The sequence below is a fragment of the Dasypus novemcinctus genome, chromosome 5 (assembly GCF_030445035.2).
Source record: "Dasypus novemcinctus isolate mDasNov1 chromosome 5, mDasNov1.1.hap2, whole genome shotgun sequence".
NCBI classification, from domain to species: Eukaryota; Metazoa; Chordata; class Mammalia; order Cingulata; family Dasypodidae; genus Dasypus; species Dasypus novemcinctus.
The window spans coordinates 15,039,651-15,064,375 of NC_080677.1; the positions used below are offsets into that span (position 1 = coordinate 15,039,651).

The 24,725-nt window shown below is 39.8% G+C and overlaps 1 protein-coding gene across 5 annotated transcripts in view; it reads right to left on the reverse strand.

The window, feature by feature from the left end:
• Nucleotides 1-24,725, reverse strand: part of HECW1 (HECT, C2 and WW domain containing E3 ubiquitin protein ligase 1) — a 442,767-nt gene that overhangs the window by 170,037 nt on the left and 248,005 nt on the right. The window contains exon 1 of one of the 5 annotated variants that reach the window (XM_058296746.1): nucleotides 9,658-9,768. The exons of the other annotated variants lie outside the window; for them this stretch is intronic. Coding sequence (XP_058152729.1) covers nucleotides 9,658-9,702 — 45 coding nt within the window. The 5' untranslated portion in view covers nucleotides 9,703-9,768. Of the gene's footprint in view, nucleotides 1-9,657; nucleotides 9,769-24,725 lie in introns of those variants that run through there. 5 annotated transcript variants of the gene reach the window in all.

The window sequence follows — 24,725 nt, forward strand, 5'->3', positions numbered from 1 at the left end:
CACAAAGAAGTACCTCCATTCTACAAGACTCAGAACAAGCTAGGAAAGACAGAGTGGTGAGTCAGCCTCCACCACCTTGCTCCACTCAGAGCCAGCCAAGAGGGGAGATGGGTTAGGGGAGGGGTAGGGTAGCCTAGGGGGAGAGGCCAAGAGAGAAAATGAGGACTGATGGCTTAATTATAAGGAAAAATGGCCATGAGGAAAAGATGTGACCGAACGGTAGTACTAGAAGCTGCCTCAGGGCTTTTATTATGTCTAGATCATGTTTCTAGACAACCAAAGTCTATTATAAACACATACACACACACATAAAGCATTATCTAGTGTGCCACACTCATCTGGATTTAATGTGCTTATAGTCTTATCCAGATTTTTCCATCTCCAGTTTTCTAACAAGTTTATGTCAAACTGCTGTTTTGAAAACAAAACCTGGCCTTAATGAAATTAAAAAATATAATAAGAGAAACAGCACGGAGAGTTTACATTCACTTCTACAGCCTTTGGTAGAAACACAGATGGGAGAGATGCTGAATGTGCCTTCCTTACCTTGGAGCTAGTCTTGGAGCCAATGAGACTGATGATGAGGGATCATGGGTTACTACCATCTGGCACTGGTGATAAACAGGGCTGCAGTGGGGATGTGGGGGTGGACAGAATTTCTGGATTCATTAGAAGATAGGAGAAACATATAGGGAGTTTTGATTATTTTGGGATCAGGCTGGACTTATGGCAAAGGCAAGGGCAACTCACTGGAGAAGAAAGCTGTTTGAGCCAGGGTGGTGCTGATTCTTCAAGGTTAGGTCCATCTCCGACAATAGGTTTCTACAAAATGTGGGTAATGAGAAGCTGGGATGAGTTGGGATTTATGTGCCATTATTAACTTGAAGATGGAAGGGGCCAAGTGGCAAGGAATGTGGGCGGTCTATGGGAGCTGAGAGTGGCCCCTGGCCAAGAGCCAGGACGGAAATTGGGACCTCAGTCCTACAACCACAAGGAACTGAATTCTGCCAAAAGAGGCCTGAGGTTGAAAGCAGATTTGTCCCCAGAACTTCCAGATGAGAACTTGGCCTAGCCAGCAACTTAATTTCAGGTATTTTCCTTGTGGAACCTTGAGCAGAAAGAAACAGGTAGGGTGTGCTAGAATTCTGACCGACAGAATTGTGAACTAGTAAAGGTTGGTTTAGGTGGCCAGTTTTGCAGTAATTTGTTATGCAACAATAGAAAACTAAAACAGCCTTTTTCAATCTATTAGGCAGAGCTCATTTTCAATGTATTACCTCTTTGCTTTGGGAGAAATATCTGCCTGATCTTAGCATCACCAACAGTTGTATTTCTCCTGCCAGTTTTCATCCCTTGGAAACAATGAATGCTATAACTGGCAATGCTACGCTTTCAGCAAGGGCTGCTTGAATGCATAGAGACTAACCCTCTTCCCGGTCCCTGAAATACGTGCACCTGCCATCTGGTCCTGATGTGCACTCTTCATTGGCTATAAGTCCACACTCTTGGATGCTATAAGTAGCTTGAAATCCCTTTAGGAGCAAGAAAGAGCACACATATCCACATGGATGCACATGCACACACACACACACACACACACACACAAACACTATTTTCCCTGTGTTTCCAGACATTTGGGATACTCTCTAGGGGCAAGGATTTGGCAGTTCAGGATTCACAATTGGACCCACTGTTTAAAATGGGGATAGGGGTTCAGTGGATGGAGAAAAGTATATTAAGCTTATTACCTGAAAATGTAACTAACATACGGTTTAAAAATAAATTCATTCCATTTCCCAACCTTTTGAATATTCTGTATGTGTCCTGTGTATAAGTAACACATTAAATAGTATATAGGATAACGTATATTATTTGTATAATACTCCTCTGGTCTTCTTGAAGGTTAGCCACACCCAAGTGACAATTCTTTTATGTGTCCATGTTCAATATCTGCAACCACTTTGATGAGCTTAAGCACTGGGAGGTGATACTTTTCCTAAAGTCAACCATGACCTGAATCTGATAGCTGGAAAATGTGCTTACTAAAAATTTCCTCACTTAAGCAGCTCTGAAAATTCTGATACACTAATTGAGCTGGTTTTTTATTAATCTAATTTTAGAAGTTTACTCTTTGTACTTAGTTCCCTGAAGGATATTAACCAGACCTTCTCAGTTTTGCTTACAGGAAAAAGATAATGTCTCAAAGCAAAACCAGATAGAATGGTGTAAAACTGTAGCTTTTCTCAGAGACAAGAAGTTTGATATCCTTGAGCAGCTGGCTGAGAAAGGAGTCATGAGAACCTTGCTAAACTGTGGTTTATTAGCTGCTGAAACCAATGACAGTTGAGCATGCTTGAGACAACAGAGTACTTAGAAATCGCATATACCCTTCTCACAAGACCCCTGGCATCACTTGCTTTTCTTCTTCCCTAACCTGCTCCTTTGTCTATAAAAACCCTAGATCCCATTCTCACTTTGAACTGGTTTTGGGAAGAGTCCCCCAATTCCTTGCTTGTGTACTCACAATAAGTCACCTTCTCACTCAGAGACGTGTTTTCCTTTGTGATCCTGGATTGGGAGGGCCTTCCTAGTGGAATTAGCTGTGCTTACAGTAATAAATTCACTCAGAAAGATGGGGCTGGGAGAAATTGAAGAGAGGGTGCCACAGGAATGCATGAGGAGAGGAGGGTGGTTACAGCAGTGGAGAGCATGTGCCGCTGTCACAGAACTGGGCATCTCCCACTAGCATCTCTGCTGAGGCACTGGGAATGCAATGAGGACACCGCCTCTTCCCCCAACATGCTACTAAGAGAAGGGCATCCAATGCTTCAATACAGTGCAATAAGGATGGCTGAATTCTGTTCAGGATGTTGTGGGAGCCCAGTGGAGGGCAATTCAGCTCAGGCTAAGGGATGGGTAGGGACGAACTGGTGGTTGTCACCGAAAGTTTCCAGAGAGAGTAGATATTTCAGGATAAGGAGGAAGGATGCTCCAGGCCCAAGGAACCACAGCACAGAAGGCAGAGAAAGACAAACCAGTTGGGCATTTGGGGAGCCTGAGCACACCTGTATCCCTGGATTGGAATGGGCAGGGGCCATGGGGCTCGGCAGGGGACAGGAAACGGAATCTCTTGGGGGCCATGTTTAAGAATTTTAATTTAAACTGTAAAATGTACTTTAAAAATACATACCCATCATAGACAAATGAGTGTTTTGGATGGGGTGTGTGATGGCTAAGCACTCTCCATTGCACTGCAGAGGGTGGACCAGGGCACTGGTTCTCAACTTTAGCAGCACCCGGCCACACCCCATACCAGCCAAGTCAGCCTCTCTGGGGACAGCACCCCGGTAGCCATATTTTTAAAACTCTACAAGTGATTCCAGTATGCACCCAAGTTGAAAACTACTCTATTAGAAGGCACAAGAGGAGGCCCAGAGTCTGATTTGGAGACAGTTGCAATGGTCCACGTGGGCAAAGTTGAGGGCCCTGAGAACAACAGGAGGAGGATGGAGTGAAGAGAGGAGTGCTAGCAAGTGGAAAAATTGGTTGAACTTGGTAACTGATAGAAGCTCGTTTTACTGAATCCCTCTCTTCATGTCCTCTTTGAATTCAGAATCTCTTTCTTACACACTAGGATATTATTCAGAATCACTATTCTTTCAGACATGGGTTTTGTCCTTTACTGCCAAGTTCAGCTAAGGAGGCAGAGTAACAATATTTAGCTTTGACATCCAAGAGTATGAGGTGGGAGGGGGAAGTGCTGTAATTCTACTTTATAAAACAGTTGTTAAATTCGTTTACTGACACACCTTTGGGTAAATCAAATCACAGAAGTAGGTCTATGGTTATTTCACCTTGGTAGAAGAGTTTGTTTAGTGGAATAGAGACTGCATTTTGCATAGACCTATCCAGCCATCCTCTCCCTCTGAACAGATCAGCAGGTTTGAGGGATAATCCAAAGAAGGATGTGCCTGGTATCTTCATTTGAGTGTAATGGTAAAAATGTGTAAAAATTTCACTAAATGAAAAGTTGTTTCTGAAAAGATGCCTATAAAATGATTTTGATTTTACATAAACCGTTTGCCCTTCACTAACATGCTTTAAAATTTGTAAGATGTATTCTCATGGAAACACATTTTTAAGTGTTAGACGAAAACATGTTTTTTGTTTTGTTTTATTTTCCCTGCTAGTGGAGTCTTTCTTTTTCCATGAGGTACGACAGGGGTAATACTCTTTGCTTCATAAAAACTAGGAAAAGCCCACTGTCAGCCGCTGGGAAAACTACCACCTTAGGGGCCCACGTCCTTCTGTAGCAACAGCCACCTTCCTTCCAGGGACACCAGGGATGGGGGGATCTCTTGCTACCCAGGGTTGCTGGATCATGTGATGAGTGGTTGTACCTTCTTCTCTCACACATAGCAGGGGAGTTTTCAATTTCTCATTAAGTATTAGCCAGCACCACAGAACTTCACAGTGATCCCTCCTGCATTTCCAGGGATATGTGGGAAGCCGAGGTCCAGTTGCTAGGTTATATCTTCAAAGAGAAGGTCTTTAAATAATAAGACTCATTGTGCTGCAGAAGTAATCAGTGGTAATTCTAATCAAATTCTTTTCTCATAAATATTTGTTAAAGTAAAATCTATGTAGTTCAGCTATCATTTTGAACTACTCCTTAGCTATCCACCCATCCATCCGTCCATCCATCCATTCATCCATCCATCATTCAGCCAGCCACTCACTCATATCCCAGGTTCTATTTTAGGAGCTGTGGAAACAGCAGCAAATTACTTTAAAGACAATGTTTTGAATATAGGAATTGTGGCAGTTTGAGCCTTTTGTGGACCCCAGAACATCCTGTTCTTAAAGGCAATCCATACCTGTGCATGGAAACTTACTAGAGATGGGAACTTTTGATTAACTTAAGTGAAGGCGCCTTCCTTTTGATTAGATCCACTCAGGGTGGGTCTTGATTCTCCTACTGGTGTCCTTCATAAATGCAGAAATAAAAAGGGGAAGACACAGAAAAAAACCACAGACACAGAAACAAGTCTCCAGAAGTTTGAGGAAACTGGCAGAGAGAAAAGCCACAGACAGAGCAGCCTGAAGCTGAAGTAGCAATGAGGCCCAGAGGAGAGGGGAAGAGGAGCGAAACGAACAGACTCTGCGTGTACCTGATGGCTCACAGCTGCAGTTCAGACAGGAAGCATCTCTGATGACCTTGATTTGGACACTTTCTCGACTTCAGAACTGTAAGCTTTTAACCTAATAAGTCCCATTATAAAAGTCAACTCATTTCTGGTATATTTCTTTGGCAGCATTTAGCTGGTTGTGAAATCCATGTATTTCGCAACCAGAGAGCTGGAATAGTTCCACAGAGAAACAGTTATAGAATCAACTCCAGGAAACTTATAATACTAATGAACTTTTACTGTATACTTAAACATGCTCAGTGCAATGCCGAGAGCCTCGTAAGTGTTATTCCACTGCATCCTCAGACAACCTTTTGGCAGTTCTGTGAGATGATTACTAATTGAGAGATTTAGAGATGGAGGCTCAGAAAAGTTAAATAACTTTTCCAAGGCTGCAGAGTTATTAAGGGGTAGCGCCAGGGCTTGGACCCAAGTCCATTGGTTCAAATGTATATGAAGCACCTGCCATGTGCCAGGTACTAGGAAATAGCCCTGAGAAGATAAGCAGGCAGAATCCTCACCCTGCAGAGGTGCACTTTAACATGGGGAGCAAACACAAACACAACATCAGCACCATGAATACAAATAACCTGTAACAGGGGAAAGGAGGGTGACTGGAGATATGTGGGGCATCTCTTTGATGGGGTGGTTATGGAAGGTCTTTCTGAGAAAGTGACATTTGAGAAAAAGACCTAAAAGAAGGGGGGGAGTGAATCACTTAAATATCTGGGGGAAAATGTTCCCAGCAAAGAAACATGAAATAACAAGGACCTGAGGGGCAGAACCAGCCTGGAATATTTGAGGGTCCAGTAAGGCTAGAATGAAAACAGGGTGCAGAACAAGGAAGAAGGTAGACTTTCCAGATCTTGAAGGTAGTGGAAAGAATTTTGCATGAAGAGAAGCCATTGGAGAGTTTTGAAAAGAAATTTTACAAGGGAATGATCCAGTTGAGAGGAGAACTGACTATGCAGGAGAGGTTGATTTCAAGATGGAGTTTCCCAGGAAGGTGTGGTGGCTTGGAGGTGTATATACCCCAGAAAAACATGTGCTTAAACCTAATCCATTCCTCTGGGTGTGAACTCATTGTAAAGTAGGACCTAACTTTTGATGAAGATATATCAGCTAAGGTGACGTGCCTTAATCCTATTACTGGAGTCCTTTATAAGAAAATGAAATTCAGACTGATGAAGAAAGCCACAGAGGGAGCAACCAGAAGCTGAACATCAACAGAACACAGAAGAGAAAGGAGACACCAGGAGATGCTGCCCTTTGCCTTACCATGTGGCAAACTAAGGTGCCAGGATCCACTGGCAGTCAGCTGCTGCGTGGCACAATCTTTGCAGAGAAAGCATCACCTTGATGATGTCTTCATTTGGATTTCTATCTTAGCCTCAAAACCATGAGCTTAAAAAATTCCCATTGTTGAACCTAACCCATTTCATGGTATTTGTTTAAACAGCCAAAGGAAACAAAACAGAAAGCAAGATGGAGTAGGATCTGGTGCACAAGAGGAAAGGTTGGCCTGAGACACTGTAATAGGAAGGAAGGCATGAGGTGGCGGGAAGGGAAATCGGTAGATTGCTTTCATTTTCTCAGTGAGAGAAGACAAGGTCATTAACTGACAGTGGACAGGGCAGAGGGGTATGGAAAATTGGGGAAATAGAAGAAAGCATGAAACAGTCTTCTCTAAAAGTGGATACAATGGAAGGATTGTTAGGAACTCTAAAGGCCCACTTGAGATTTGTGGTCATAAGATTAAGTCTCCTCTGTTGCTGGGGAACAAGTAAAGAGTAGACAGAGAACTGGGCTTAATCAGGGTTGGATTTTGCCAGCTGAGAATGGCAGAGGGATAAAGAGGCCAGGGATGGACTATCCTACCATGACAGACAATGGAATCTTGGCAAAGGAGGGAGGTGAAAACACGAGTAGGATTGTCAAGTTAGGGTCAGTAGGCTGGAGGTGGGAAGTGAGCTGCAGAGATTGCAGATGGTGGTTCAAGTGCAGTGTAATTGAACTGAGTGTTCCGGAGTGATGTAGTTATTGGTATTAAGGAGATCTAGGGAGGAACCATGGGAGTTGACGGCTGCAGTGGATGCCCTTAAGGGTCTGAGGCCAGGGTGTGGAATGGATCATATATTTCATGTGGATATTGAAACCATCAAGAATCACAACAGGATTATCTTTCAGGCCCATTAATACAGTGCAGTTCTGGATAATAAGAACAGTGGTCATCAATTTTTGTCTCTGCTCATAAGGGATCAGAGGATAGAACTTAGGACCCATAACTCCTTCTTCCGGGCCATAACTCTATATGAACATTCCTGAAGTTCAGAAGCTATAATACACCATCTCAGGTTTTTTGTTTCTTGTTGGTTTTTTTTGCATCCCAGACCACTGCTTGGGAAATATGGGCGATGGAGTACACTTTTTTTTTTTTTTTAATATTTAGCAACAAATGCTTATTATATAAATGAGGAAATTCATTAGTCTAATTTGTATAAGCCAAGTAAGGAGAAAAATAATGACAAAATGGTATTTATTTCTTTATTCCTTCTTCCCCTGCATTATTCCAGAAAGAATAAGAGAGCAAAGGGGGAAAAAAAAAAGCCCATGTATGTGTTGGGGTTGGATATTGCAGGGACAGATGCAGGACATTACATATCCTACCATAATCCACTGAATGGACTGGGGGAGAGTGTAAACTACAATGTAAACTCTAATCCATGTGGTGCAGCACTGCTCCAAAATGTATTCACCAAATGCAATGAATGTGCCTCAATGATGAAAGAAGTTGTTGATGTGGGAGGAGTGGGAAGGGTGGGGGTGGAGTATATGGGAATCTCTTACATTATTTAATGTAACATTTTTTGTGATCTATGTATATTTAAAAAAATCAGATGTGATCTTTGTTCACAAGCCTCTCCTGTTACTTTTAACGGCCCTGTGGTTGGCGTTGGGTTTGGTGTATGTTCAGGGGAGCTGAATCTCTGGACAGTCCATGTGATAGCCAGGCCCTGAGCCTCAACAGACCTGCAACTCCTACCCTCTGGTTTAATGAATTTACTCCAGCCAGCTAACAGGGAGGTGAAGAAGGTCAACCACCACACCAGGGAGCCAAGAGTGCCTACAACTGAAAGCAGGAGAATTGCATCCATCATCCATGTGGAATCTAAGCCCCCTCTCAATATAGAGGTGGAGTGGACATAACCATCCCAGGGTCCACAGGATGGAGGAATAGAGTATGGATTAGAGTGGACTTACTGATACTCTATTCTGGAACTATTGTGATTAGTAATGGAAGAAAACGTAGCACTAATATGGAGAAAGTGGCCATGGTAGATGCTGAGGGTAGAGAAAGGGAAGAAGAGATATGATGTGGGGGCATTTTCAGGACTTGGAGTGTCCTGGGTGGTACTGCACGGACAGATGCTGGACACTGTAGGTTCTGCCATGGCCCACTGGGTGGACTGGGGGAGAGTGTAAACTACAATGTAAACCACTATCCATGTGGTGCAGCAGTGCTCCAAAATGTATTCACCAAATGCAATGAATGTGCCATGATGATGAAAGAGGTTGCTGATGTGGGAGAAGTGGGGTGTGGGGGGTGGGGGTTATATGGGGACCTCATATTTTTTTAATGTAACATTAAAAAAAAATAAAAAAATAAAAAATAAATAAAAGAGACAATTAAATAAAAATTTAAAAATTAAAAAAAAAAAGTGCCTTTACCTCCCTCAAAGGCACAGAGCTAGTACACAGAGTGCAGGAAATTGAATCCAGCTGTCTACCTTCAGTGTGCTCTGAACTTCCTTCCCTTATTTGTCCAACAAGCTAGACAGATAACGTGCACACACATGCCCACACACAACAATTACTCCATGTTATACCAGGAATGCAATTGTCTGCATTTTCTTTTCTGTTCAAAGTATAAAGATTCAGTGAAGAATCTTCCTAAGGCAGGTTATGTGGGGGAACTCCATCTATAAACATGTGATTGTTCCAGATCATATGTAGCTCTCTGAAAAGTCAGATTCTCCTGCTCTTGAATAAGACTGCTTCTGGCCAGTTTTCCCCCAGCCCTCACACAGACGGACACCAGCAGGCAAGAAAGCAACATCAGCTAGTACTGGCTCGTAGGGTCAGCATAAAAGGCAAAGTGATGAGACTCAGGAAGTGTTAGGAAAGAAGGTCTAGAAAGAAAAAGAATAATGACTTCAAATAGAAAAAGAAAAAAGAAATCTTAGGTAAATATTGACCATTTTAAGCAGGTGAGGTTTTTGTTTTTTTTTTTTTAATCTGAAAGTATGAGACACAGATAGAAGCACTGTGTACTTCTTGGCTGATAAAATTAAGTAGTCTCCAATTAATCTCAAGGAACTCTTTAACAACAGCTTATTAGCGCCTCTGTGAACGGATCTATTTGGATTATACCCGTAAATTGAGGCATTAGTGCTCAGTTTCTACTAACCTCCTCTGAAACGCAGTCTTCCTCAGGTTCTGACAGAGCAGCCATTTTTCATAAAAGATAGTTGCAGTCAAGAAGGCGAGCAGGGAAATTATCAGGAGCCCTGGGGGAGATATTAAGAAATTCCCCGAGGATCAGATTTCCATCTTTGATCCGAAGGCTGGCTGATAATACTGACTTCCCTTTGGAAGCAGAGATAGGGGCCTTTACACCCTGGCAACAAGCCTGAGACTTTCTTTACTAATTTAAGGGCTTCTGCCATCTTTGCTCAAAAGTAGCATAGGAAAGACTCAAAGAGAGAGGAAAAAACCAGTATGACCTCTGTACATTAAAAGGCAAGAATTTGGTTCAAAAATTTCATGGCTTTTTCATCAAACAACCCTGGAAAATAAAACTGATCCAAAAGTGCTGTCTGGATTCCCGTTGCCAGTCACAGCACCTTAAATCCAAGGATGCCTTCACAGCACAGTTCATGTGTTTTAAGGAAGTGGGGCCTAATGATCCACCAGAGCACGGAATTAATTATTGCGAGGGGGCAAGGCAAGGTTGCAGAAAAAAGAAACTCTTGAGTAAGCACATCTTGAGGGCTACGCTCCTTGGGTCAGTCTTGTCGGGTGTTTTGAAGCAAAGAAATGACTGGATCAGAGTTATATTTTGTTAATCAACCTGAACTTCACTTGCCTCACCGCCTAGGAAGGTAGAAAGCATTGAAAATAGTTCAATACATAATACCTCTGGAAGCGTTAGTTATGTAAGAAAATATTTTTGGCTTAAGGGAAGGGTGGCCTTCGTGGGGGTGGAGAGGAGGCAGGCGGGCCTGGGGTTATTTTTCAGTTCTTCCCCTCCAAGTCCCAGGAGCCAGTGGGCGATCAGAATGCTTCCTGTGATATATTCATTCACCCTGCTGAAATTCGCATATTTCGTTTACTCCTGCCAGCTCTGTGAGATCCTCAGCAGTTAACAATATAGTTCCTTTAGAGCCTTCTTCCTTGAAGAAAAGTTTGTTTTTTTCCCCTCCAGTGTGACCACTAAGATGGACCGTGGGATTGAAAGCTGCACATGTAGAATCAAGCTCCTTATATCTGAAACTCCTTGTCCCTCCATGCAATGTAATAAAATGAGTTTTTACAGAGAGGCCATTTAGGATTTAAAAAGCAGAATGTTTATAACTAGACTTTTGGCCAACCTCATGAGCATTTATTTGGCACCTACTGCTTAAAAGCCCCTGTGTCAGACAGTCCTGCCAGCAACATAACCCAGAGAGCCGACCTCCCGGTTCCCCAGGAGGCTTGTTCCGCTTGTTTCAACCTCGGCGCTGGACACCGTCAAAAGCCTCCCATTTCCGTGAGTTCCTGAGGCACCTCGGGTGGTGGGATTACGGGCGATATTTTTTCTTTTTTGTGTGTATTTCCTGGGAGTGTATACTATTTATGTAGTTTTTTGATGTTAAAAGTTGGTGATATCCAATATGCTTATTTTGATCCTAGTCTTCATTTTAAAAGTCCCTTGTGCTTCAAGGTGAAGTACTGTAAAGGACGAGTGTCTATTTGGGTTCACGAATTGTGTGCAAGGGATCAGGCTCCTGGGAATAGACTCCTGCTTGCTTTAGCTTCATTTATATGATTCCTCCTGGGCACACGGGGGCCGAGCAGCAGGAGACTGCCTGAGTCATTGCCAAGTGGGTCTCTGTGGTTTGCTCCACATTTCAAAGGATTCAATCTAATAAGATAATCTTCAACTAGAACAGATCCTAGCTAAGATATGCCATCTACGTACTGTGGACACCTGCTTCTGTGAAGTTCCCAGTAAGTGCAGGCTCCCCAGATTCCCTCTGAGCAATGAGTATGAGGCTGCTTTTTGTTTCAAAGTAACATGCCTTACCGTGGCAAGTCTCACCTTTTAAAGGGCTGTTCAAAGATGCCTATTTGTTTATTGAGGTGATAGTGTATACGTTTTAATCGATTGGTACAATAATTTGTACAACATAGTTTAAATAGGAAAATATTATATAAATATCATATATTATTTAAGTATTGTATATAATTATTATGCCATTATATAGCCTTATCTCTCCATCCTTAATGAGCTTTATTATTCACTATTAGTGCTTTCCATCTGTGGTTTCCTCAGACCTGAAATCTTTGGTGTGTGGACAAGTTCTGATTCTTGAATGTTTGATTTGATAACGTCTGTCTTCTGTTGTCATCCCCAACAAACTGGTAGAGTAGAAAGCAGAGTTTTCTTTTAAGTAGTCTCCAGTAACTTTATTATCTTGCCAATGTTAGTGCCGTGAAGGGACATTCAAAATATTTTGGCTTTTGTTATTTTCCAGGTAGCCTGACAGTTTCTCTTGTTTGCTTATAAGATTCTTCAGTTTGAACACTGCTCTGGAAATACCTAACTGTGTAGTTCAGGAGGCTTCTGAGCATTGGATTACTATTATTTTTTTCTTCTTAACTTATATGTGTTTACTAAATTTTCTACCAAGAATATATTAATATATATATTTTTATTACATAAATTCTTGCTATCTGAAAGTATGATGAAACTTTCAATTTTTTTATGAAATGTTTCTCTTTTTTTCTTTAATTGTACTATTTTTTAAAATCTTATTTTAAAGTTAATAGGTCACACAAAACATTCCATTACAAAACATAAGAGGTTCCCATACACTCCACTCCCCACCCCGCCACCCCCATCATTTTTTAAAATTGTGTTTTTCTTTAAGATCAGAAAATGTTTCCATCTTTTATTTCTTTGATGATAAGGGTAGAATTGTGCCCCCATTAAAAAAAAAAAAGGGCATATTCAAGTCCTAAGCATGAGTTCCACAAATGGGACTTTATTTGGAAACAGGGTCATTGCAGATATAATTAGTCGTGTAAAAATGATACTGGAATAGGGTGGGTCTTTAATCCAATGTGACTGGAGTCCTTATGAGAAAGGGAGAATTAAACATAGACAGACACAGAAGTAAGGCCATGTGTAGGCAGGGGCAGAGATGGGCGCTGTGCTGCCACAAGCCAGAGAATGCCAAGGATTGCAGTAACCATCAGAAACTAGGAAGAGAGAAGGACATATTCTCCTTGACAGGTCTCAGAGAGTGCGTGGCTCTGTGGAACCTTGTCTTTGGGCTGCTATTCCCCAGAACTGTGAGAGAATAAATTCCTGTTGTTTTAAGCCACCAGCTTTGTGGCATTTTGTTTTGGCAACACTAGGAAAGTAAGACGATGGTTGCTATTTTTTTTTCTCTCTCTTAATTTTCTCTTTTGGAAACTTCCATTTTTCACAGATTGGATGTCTAGGCTTCTGCATTCTCCTTCCATTTTCATCTCCTATACCCTCTAGATTTGGGGAGAATTTCCTTAGTGTGTCTTCTACTTCAGTCATTCCATTTTCTATGGTCTCTTAGTCATGCACCTGTGCCAGCTGGAGTGAAGCTCCCATCAATGCCTTACAGTATTTCCTTAGCTTTTATCACTTCTCTAACCACAGCATATTTTTATGGATAATGAGGGACAGTAACATCCTGCAACTGTGAAAGGCAAAGAGTTCTGCACAATAAAGAACTTTCCGGCCCAAATTACCAAAGGAGTCGCCTTAAGGAATACCTACCCCAAAGGGCTCTGTGTTTGCCCAAAGGGCACCAGGGGCAAAACACAGAGCTTACTCTGGGGGCGTGGGATGCCTTCAACCTGGCTTGCCTCTAACCCTTCCCCCTCTAAGTATGGGATGTCCCAAAGACACTACAATCATCAGAAATTCATCTCAGTTGCTGGCTGGAATACTCTCTCCATCCATGGTTTTTATGATTGAACATGGTTTTCAGGATTGGTCTTTTTCCCTGTTTATCATTCCCACAGGAGTGGAAGCAGAGGTAGAAAAGTAGATGAAAGTGGGCACTTGACATCAGACCCCTGCTCTGTTAATGGGAACATGTGGCAATTGGTCTCAGTATTCTCATGTCAGCATCTACCAGGAGACATTCCTTCCCTTTGCACTGTTGGTTACATTGTTACTTTTCAAGATTTTAAGCATTCATATCTAGTTAACATCAAGCCTGGGAAGAAAATGGGAAGGCAGGAAAGTGAAGATGTGATTGGCTTTTTCTTTTAAAAATATTGATTTTTGAAATAGTGAAACAATAGGGAAGAAAACACAAAATGCCACACACCATGATTTTGATAATCAAAATTATCAAATGTGATTTTTTTAAAAAAAGTAATGTATTATTGGAGGATGTCATCAATATCCCTGAAAATGTCTCCCCCAAAATTTAGTGAATAAAAGGAAAAATCCCACTTGCTTAGTACTCTGGAGGATGGTGGAGACAGAAGAAGGACTCCACAAATAATGAATTGAAGAAATAGAAAAATCTCAGGTAGGAGAATTCTATTTCAGATGCTGGTCATTTCCCATTCCACTACCCCTCACTTGGTCCTGTGCAGTTTGCCAGTCACATATACTAACCACTGCAGTAGATCAAAATTTACCATACAGGCACAGGAATGTGAGTTCACAGAGATCCAGGTGAAACACAAGCTTCTGAGGAGTGCTGTATACAAAAGGGCCCACATAGGGGTGGGGCAGAAGAGAGAGACCTCAATCAAAATCCTGTCAAGAACAGTTGTGCCCAAGCAGATGTGGCTCAACTGATAGAGCATCTGCCTACCATATGGAGGGTCCAGGGTTCGACACCCAGAGTCTCCTGACCCATGTAGTAAGCTGGCCCATGCGCAGTGCTGCTGCATGCAAGGAGTGCCGGGGCACATAGGGGTGCCCACGTGTAGGGGTGCCCCACGCGCAAGGAGTGCAACCTGCAAGGAGAGTCGCCCTGCACGAGAAAAGTGCAGCCTGCCCAGGAGTGGCACTGCACACATGGAGAGCTGACACAGCAAGATGATGCAAGAAAAAAGAGACACAGTTTTCCAGTGCCACCTGATAATGCAAGTGAACACAGAAGAACACACAGCAAATGGACACAGAGAGCAGAGAATGGGGGAGAAGGAGAGAGAAATAAATATAATAAAAAATAAATCTTTAAAAAATAATAAAAAGAAAAGAAAAGAAAAAAGAACAGTTGTGCCCTCACTCAGTCTAGTTTCAGTCAGCTGGACCACCTAAAGGCACAAGAGACTTTTCTCAAGTCAGAAGAACAGATAAAGAAACAGACTTTTCTTAATTGACCCTATCTGACTCCCTAGATGGGATCCCCTAGTGGGGGAGAAACATGAGGCAGAAAAGCCTCACAGAAAAAATGGGGAGAATGCTGTAAGACAGGATGGGTCCCAAGCTTGAAAAGTGCAAGGAAAATGGGACACTGAGTGAAGGAGAGAATTTAAATGGATCATAGGAGCCAGGGAGAAAAGTCTGCACAAAAACAGGCAGAACAGATGAAGATATCCAGAGAAGGAAGAGAGGAAAAGACATTCTTTTCTGGTTTGAAAGAAATGCACAAAAAGTACAATCTTAAAAATTGCACTGCATATCCAGGACAAGAATCATATGAAGACGAACTGAGGAAATCTGAACAGTTGAACAAAGGCTATCTTAAATTTCTAGAGTAAGGCAGACCAACTTTTGAAGAAGAGCCCTAACAAAAAGCCAATCAATGATAAAACCCTAGACAACAGGAAGAAACCGTTGGCGTCAACTCATCAAGATAATCAGATGCCTAGACATCAGCAAAAAAATTACAAGCCATACTAAGAAAGAGGATGACATGGTTCAAACAAGGGAGCAAATTAAAACTTCACAGTAGATTCAGAAGTTGGAACAACTAACCAAAGACATTCAAACAAATTTCCTAAATCAGTTCAAGAGGATGAAGGAAAATATACATAAAGAGATAAAGGATATTAAGAAGACAGTTTGTGAGCATAAAGAAGAATTTGAGGGAAATGGACTTGGCCCAGTGGTTAGGGCATCCGTCTACCACATGGGAGGCCTGCGGTTTAAACCCCGGGCCTCCTTGACCCGTGTGGAGCTGGCCCATGCACAGTGCTGATGCGCGCAAGGAGTGCCGCGCCATGCAGGGGTGTCCCCCGCGTAGGGGAGCCCCACACACAAGGATTGTGCCTGGAAGGAGAGCCGCCCAGCGGGAAAGAAAGTGCAGCCTGCCCAGGAATGGCGCCGCCCACACTTCCTGTGCCGCTGATGACAACAGAAGGGGACAAAGAAACAAGACGCAGCAAATAGACAGAGAACAGACAACCGGGGGAGGAGGGGAATTAAATAAATAAATAAATCTTAAAAAAAAAAAAAGAAGAATTTGAAAGTATAAAAAGAAGCATAACAGAAATTATAGGCACAATAGTAGAAATTAAAAATACATTAGAGGTATACAAGAACAGATTTGAACAGGTAGAAGAAAGATCAGCAAACTAGAATACAGGACACAATATCACACAGTGAGAAAAACATAAAAAGAGTAGGAAAAATTACGTGGTGTCTCAGGGATTTGAGTGACAGCACAAAGCACACAAACACTCACCTCATGGATGTCCCAGAAAGAGAAGAGGGCAGAAAAGGGTTAGAAAGAATATTTGAGGAGATAATGGCAGAAAACTTCTCAACTCCTACGAAAGACATGTCCAAGAAGCTCAACATATTCCAAAGTAAATAAATCTTATTAGACCTACTCTGAATCACTGTATTAGTCAGCCAAATGGGTGCTGATGTAAAATACCAGAAATTGGCTGGTTTTTATAAAAGCTATTTATTTGGGGTAGGAGTTTACAGATACCAGGCCATAAAGCATAAGTTATTTCCCTCACCAAAATCTATTGGAGCAAGATGGCTGCCAACATCTGCAAGGGTTCAGGCTTCCTGGGTTCCTATGTTCCAGGGCTTGCTTTTCTCTGGGTTCAAGGTTCCTTTCTTTCTGGGCCTGGCTTCTCTTTCCTCTGTGTGCTGACTTCCTGGGGCTCCAGCTTAAGCCTTCAGCAACAAACTCCAACATCAAAACTCCAACATCAGAAAACCCTCAACTCTGTCCTTTGCCATGTCTTTTATCTGTGAGTCCCCACCCCTTGGTGGGTGGGGACTCAACACCCTAATCATAACTCAGTCATGCCCAGGTACAAATCAGATTACAAACATAATCCAGTATTTCTTTTTGGAATTCATCAATAGTATCAAACTGCTACAGTTACAGATTAATCAGAACATCAAATGCCAAAGATAAAAAGAATTCTGAAAGCAGCAAGAAAAAAGTGATTTGTCATATACAAGGGATCCTCAGTAAGACTAAGTGCTGATTCTCCTCAGAAATCATGGAGGCAAGAAGGCAGTAGTGTGATACATTTAAGGTACTAGAAGAGAAAAACTGCCAGCCAAAAGTTCTTTACCTGGCAAAATCATCCTTAAAAACTGAAGGAGAGTTTAAAATATTCACAAATAAATGAAAACTGAGAGAGTTCATTAACAAGAGTCCAGCCCTACAAAAATTAATAAAGGGAGTACTTGCAGAGGTTGAAAGGAAAAGACAGGAAAGAGAGGGTTGAAGTAGTCTGAAGAAATGAAGATCATGAGTAAGGGTAACTAAAAGAGTAAGTATAATAAACCAAAGTGATAAATTCATGAAAAATTACATGATCCTTTCTATTGATGGAGAAAAGGCAATTCAGGAAATACAGCACTCTTTCCTAACAACAACAAAAAAAAAACTCCAGGAATTAAGAAGGATTCTTTCTCAATATGGTAAAGTGCAAATATGAAATTTTTAAAGAATATTTTTAAGAAAATCGAATACCATAATACATCACATCAACAAAACTAAAGGAGAAAGGCAACATGAGCATCTCAATTGATACAAAAAAGTCAGTTGACAAAACTCAGCATCCTTTCTTGATGAAAATAATTACAAAAATAGAAATAGAAGGAAACATCATCAGCGTGATAAAAGGCATATATGAAAAACCAAGAGCTAACATCATACTTAATAATGAAAGACTGAAAGCTTTCCCTCTAAGAATTGAACAAGAAAGGATTTCAACTTTCACCACTGTTATTCAACATTTTACTAGATGTTCTAGCCAGAGCAATTAGGCAAGAAAAAGAAAGAAAAAAGGCATCCAAATTGGAAAGGATGAATTATTTGCAGGTGACATGATCCTATATATAGAAAGTCCCAAAAAATCTACAACAAAGCTATTGGACCTAATAAATGAATTCAGCAAAGTGGCAGGATACAATATCGACATGAAAAATCAGTATTTTTTCCTATCCACTAGGAATGCACAAGCAGAGGGAGAAGTCAAGAAAAAATATTCCATTTACCATAGCAACTAAAAGAACTAAGTATCTAGAAACAAATTCAACCAAGAATGTAAAGAAGTTAGATGAAGAAAATTATAAAACATTGCTAAAAAAAATCAAAGTAGACTTAAATAAATGGAAGGTCATTATAGGTTCATGTACTGGAAGATTAAATATCATTAAGATGCCAATACACCCAAAATGACTTGCAGAGTTGATGCAGTTCCCCCACCCCCCCCTAAAATTCCAACAGGCTAGGTTGCAGAAATGAAAAAGTAAATTGTCAAATTTATTTAGAAGGCTAAGGGGCCATGAATAGCCAAAAATATCTTGAAAAAGAAGAATGAAGTTGGAGGACTCATATTGCCTGACTTTAAAGCATATTACAAAGCTACAGTGGTCAAAACAGCATGGTACTGGCACAGGATAGATCTGTCAACCAATGGAATTAAATTGAGAGGTCAGAAGTTGACCCTCACACCTATAACTAATTGATTTTTTTTTGAGATTTTTTATTTTTTAAAATTTAGTGAAGTATGTCACTCATACATAAACAATAAGTATATAGTAATAGTTGGGAACTTACAAAACAAACATATATAACATCACACAGGGCTCTCATACCTTACCTTACCCTACCACCAACACCTTGCATTGTTGTGAAACATTTTTAACTAATTATGAAAGTGCATCCTCAAAATATTACTACTAACCAAAGTATCTTATATTTGGTGTATTTTCCCCACAAACCACCTTTTATTATTATTTTTTATATTATTTATACATGAGCATACATAAACAATAAATGTATAGTAAAAATTGTGAACTTACAAAACAAACATGCATAACATCATAGAAGGTTCCCATACATCAACCCACCACCACCAACACCTTGCATTGTTGTAAGACATTTGTCACAAATTATGAAAGTATCATCAAAATCTTACCATTTAACTATGGTCCATATCTTACATTTAGTGTATTTCCCCCCAACTCATCCTATTAATATTGTTAAAAACATATTTTTATTACAGAAGTTGTGAACTTAAAGAATGATCATGACCATGTGCAGAATTACCATAAAACACCCTTCTATCAACAAACCACACTGTGGTGGAACATCTGTAACAGATTATGAGATAATATCATCAGACTATTACCACTGACCATGGTCCATACATACATTTGGCAAACTTTTTCCATACTCCCCCATTATCAACACAGTACATCTTTGGCATAGGTGCATGAATATTACTGTATTGCTGTTAACTACAGTCTATACATCATTCCAGTTGTATTTTTCCCATGCTTCTCCACATTCCCACCACCTTGCAATAGTGATGTACATCTGCTATAGCTCACAAAGGACACTTTTGTACCTGTACCATTAGCCACGATTCTCATCCACAGCTAGGTTTACTGTGTTATTCAGGCCCTAGATTATTCTCTAGCTTTCTTTTAATTGACATTTACATCCCTAGACTACCCTTTTTGGCCACATTCCCATTTATAAACCAGCTGTTACTCATTACAATGTGTTACCATCAACTCTATACATTCCCATACTTTTACAGTAAAGTTAATTAAAACTTCTACATACCTTATGCATCAGTAGTCCATCTCAGCCCTCTTATCTCCTTTAAGAATCCACCACCTACCACCAGGTCTTGAAGATGTTTTCCTACATTTACTTCTAGAAACTTCATGGTTCTTGCTTTTATATTTAGGGTTTTGATCCATTTTGAGTTAAGTTTTATATAAGGTGTGAGATAGGGGTCCTCTTTCTTTCTTTTGGCTATGGATATCCAGTTCTCTCAGCACCATTTGCTGAATGGACTGTTCTGCCCAGACTTGTAAAAAATAACTTGACCATAGATGTAAGGGTCTGTTTCTGAACCATCAGTTTGGTTCCATTGGTCTATGTGTCTATCTTTATGCCAGTACCATACTGTTTTTATCACTGTAGCTAGGTAATATAAATTAAAGTCTGGAAGTGAGAGTCCTCCAAGTTTGTGTTTCCTTTTTAAGATGTTTCTGGGTATTCAGGGCTCCTTATTCTTCCAAAGAAATGTAATAATCATGTTTTCCATTTATTTAAAATGCTGATGGAAATTTTATCGGTATTGCATTGAATCTGTATGTCAATTTGGGTAGAACTGACATCTTAATGATATTTAGTCTTCCAATATGTGAGCATGGATGTTCTTACAATTATTTAGGTCTTTTAAATTTCTTTTAGCAATGCATTAAAAAAATAAAATCTCTCATTCAGAAAAAAAACAAAACCAAAACAAAACAACAGCAAAAACAATGCACTGTTAGTGTTTTGAATACAAGTGCTTTACTTCTTTGGTCAAGTTTACTCCTAAATATTTGATTGCTTTAGTCAGTATTGTAAACAGAATTTTTTTTTTCCTGACTTCCTCCTCCCACTACGCATTACTAGTGTCTTTTTAAAGTCTTTTTCATCTGATATAAGCATAGCTACTCCAGCTTTTTTTGTTATTGTTACTCATGTGTGGAACATCTTTTTCCAGTCTTTCACTTTCTTATGTATTGGTATCTTTGGGTGTAAGGTGAGTCTCTTTCAGACAGCACATAGATGGTTCATATTTTCTTATCCATTCCACCAGCCTGCATCTTTCGACTAAGGAGTTTCATCCAGTAACATTCAATGTTAATAATGTAAAACCAGTTCTTTTTTCACCCATCTTGACCTTTGGGTTTTATCTCTCCTATTTTATTTTAGCCACTCTTTTGACACTTTTAGCTACTTTTACTGATATAATCTTCATTTCTAGACTCTTTTCCAAGCCTCTCTCTCCTGTCTTTGCCTTTCAGGCTGTAGCACACCTTTAGTATTTCCTGTGAAGCCAGTCTCTTGGTCACACATTCTTTGTTTCTGTTTATCCGTGAGTATTCCAAACTCGCCTTCATTTTTGAAAGACATTCTTGCTTGATATAAGATTCTTGGCTGGATTTTTTCTCTTGCATATCTTTAATATATCATACCACTGTCTTCTTGCCTTCACAGTTTCTGATGAGAAATCAGCACTTAATCTTATTGGGTATCCCTTATATGTTATGCATTGCTTTTCTCTTGCTGCTTTCAGCATTCTTTCTTTGTCTTTGGCATTTGACATTCTGATTAGTATGTGTCTCGGAGTTGATCTATTCAGATATTTTGAATGGAAGTGTGGACACAGATATCTATGTCCTTCAACAGGGTTGGGAAATTTTCTACCATTATTTCTTCAAATATTCCTTCCTCCTCTTTTCCCTTTTCTTCTTCTGGGATACCCATGACACATATGTTTGCATGTCTTTTGCTATCATTTAGTTCCCTGAGGCCTTGTTCAATTATTTTCATTATTTTCTTCATCTGTTCTTTTGTGTGTTTGCTTTCAGAGGCTATTTCTTCAAGCTCACTGATCCTTTCTTCTGTCACCACAAATCTGCTGTTATATGATTGCAATGTATTTTTTTTGCAATGTATTTTTAATTTCATTTACTAGAACTTCCATTCCTGTAAGATCTGCTATTTTTGTATGTATGCTTGCAAATTCTTCTTTGTGCTCATCCAATGTCTTCTTAATATCCTTAATCTCTTTAGCCAGCTCAATGAATTTATTAAAGAGATTTGTTTGAACATCTATGATTAGCTGTTTCAACTCCTTTATGTCATCTGGAGGCTTATCTTGCTCCTTTAACTGAGCCATATTTTCCTATTTCTTCGTGTGGATTGTAATTTTTTGTTGGTGTCTTGGTATCTGGCCTACTAGATGTATTTATTCTGGTGCAGTTTCTCTCTTTCGTTTAGGGCTTTTCCCCCCTTTTTCCCTTGCTGGTTGTGTAGTAGGGGCCAAGGTTGGTGCTGTAAGCTGTGGAGGCTCAAGCTGCCTGAATTGCCCCAGGGACCAATGAAGATTTTCCTACCTTTCTCCTTTGCCAGGGATAAGGACAGAGCCACAGCCATGTGTAATAATCCAAGTTGTGCAGGCCTAGACTGTAGTTGCCCAGAGAGGCTGATGAAGCCTCATGCCCCTTCTCCCCTGCCTGGAACAGGAATGGAGCTGCAAGTGTGGGTTCAAAATGACGACAGTTGCCCTAGTACACTTCCAACTATTTAGTCTGCCAGCTGAACGTACCTGCAGTTATCTGGAGAAACTGGTGCAGGTCCTGCCAGCTACTTCGCTGCCAGAGGTGGGGCTGAAGCCTATGCTAGGTCTGCAGTTCAAACTGGGTGGAAAGAAGCTGGTTCCTACCGTCACTGTCTAACTAATTGATTTTGTACAAGGTAATCAAATCCACTTAATTGGGCAAGAACAGTCTCTTCAACAAACGATATTGGAAGAACTGGATATCCATATGCCAAAGAATGAAAGTGAACCCCTTTCTTATACCATACACAAAAATTAACTCAAAATGGATCAAAGACCTAAACAGATGAGCCAGGACTATAAAACTCCTAGAAGAAAATGTAGGAAAGCATCTTCAGAATCTTGCGATAGGCTATGGCTTCTTAAAGTTTACATCCAAAGCGCAAGTAACAAAAGAAGAAAGTAGATAAATGGGACCTCATCAAAATAAAAAACTTTTGTGCATCAAAGGACTTTGTCAAGAAAGTAAAAAGATAATCTACTCGATGGGAGAAAATATTTGGAAATCACATATCCAATAAGGGTTTAATATCCTTAATATATAAAGAAATTCTACAATTGAACAATAGAAAGACAAACAACTCAATAAAAAAATGGGCAAAATCTTGAACATGCATTTCTCCAAAAAGGATATATAAATGGCTCAAAAGATGATCAACCTCACTAGTTTTTAGGGAAATGCAAATCAAAACCACAATGAGATATCATTCCACATCCACTAGATTGACTACTGTTTAAAAAAACAACAGAAAATTACAAGTGTTGGAGTGGATGTGGAGAAATGGGAACACTCATTCATTGCTGGTGGGAATATGAAATGGAGCTGCTGCTATGGAAGACAGTATGGAGGTTCCTCAGGAAGCTAAATATAGAGTTATAATATGATCCAGCAATCCCACTACTAGGTACATGCCCAGAAGGATTGAAAGCAGGGACTCAAACAGATATTCGCACACCAGTGTTCATGGAGACATTATTCGTAATTGCCAAAAGATGGAAGCAACCCAATTGCCCATCAACCCATGAATGGATAAATAAAACATGATATATACAAATGATGGAATATCATTCACCTATAAGAAGGAATGATATCCTGATGTATGAGACAAAATGGATGATCCTGGAGGACATTATGTTGAGTGAAATAAGCCAGGCACAAAATGGCAAATATTGATCTTGCTCATATGCACTAATTATAATAAGCAAACCTATAGACTTAGAATCTAGAATATAGGTCACTAGGAGATAGAATGTAGTAGAGAATGGGAAGCTGAAGCTTAATTTGTATAGAATGTCTATTTAGTTTGATTGTAAACGTTTGGAAATGGATGATGTTAATGTTAGCATATTATTATGCATATACTGAGCAGCACTAAATTACGTATGTGAATTGGCTGAAAGGGCAAGTTTTGGCTTCTGTATGTTACTAGAATGAATATTAGAAGATAACATAGTAAACCCTGTTGTGGATGATGGACCAGAGTTAATGTATAAGAATATTCTTTCATGAATTATAACAAATATATGACACTAATACAAGGTGTTAATAATAGGGTGGTATATGGGAAAAGACTACACTTAATGTAAATTATGTAACTATGTATGTAACATTGGCCTGTAGTTAATGGTACTATTTTAATATTCTGTCATCAATTATGGGGGGGGGGATATATGGGAATATTGTATTTTTTATATGACTTTTCCATAAATCTACTAATTCTCTAATTAAAATAATAGTTTTTTAAAGAAAATATAAACAGGTAAAACAAAAGGTAATGTAAGATTAATTGCTGATTTATAAACGTGATTGTGGCTGAAAGGGGTAGTCTGTGGAAGTAAATGTCAATTAAAAGGAAACTAGAGAATAATCTAGGGAATATAAAACAGTGATTTCAGTGGTAGATGAAGATTGTGGTTAATAGTATAAATATAAGAATACTCTTCTCTTTTACAAAGTGCTAAGAATATGGGGCCACATGGGGAAATTACAACTAATGTAATTTACGGATGATAGTTAACAGTAATACTGTTATAGTTTGCAGCAATGGCAAGAAGATTTTTTTCAATACTAAGGGATAACAATAGGGGGGTACAGGGGTATGGGATTTTTCCTTTTGGAGTAATGAAAACGTTCTAAAATTGACAGAGGTGAACACAACACAACTCTGTGATGAAAATGAGAGCCACTGAGTGTACACTCTGAATGGAATGTACAAAGCATGGGGCTGTATAACACAGGGAGTCCAGTAGCTGGTTGATGATGGACTATGGTCAACAGGAAAAATACGAGAATATTTTCTCCTAAACAATAACAAATACATAATTTTACTAAATGGTGTTAATAATTGGTTCGGTTTAGGGAAAATACACTAAATATAACTAAGCTATAGTTAGTAATATTTTGATGATTCTCTTTCATAGTTTGTAACAAATGTTTCACAACAATGCAAGGTGTTGGTGGTGGGGAGATGTATGGGAACCTTGTATGATGATATGCATCTTTGTTTTGTAAATTCACAAATTTTACCCTATATTTATTGCTCATGTATGTTCATGTACGAAGGATATACTCTAATAAAATTTTATTTTAATAAAGTAATGTAAGAAAATATAAGCAGGGAAAATATGGCACAAAATGGTAAGTGAAAGCTA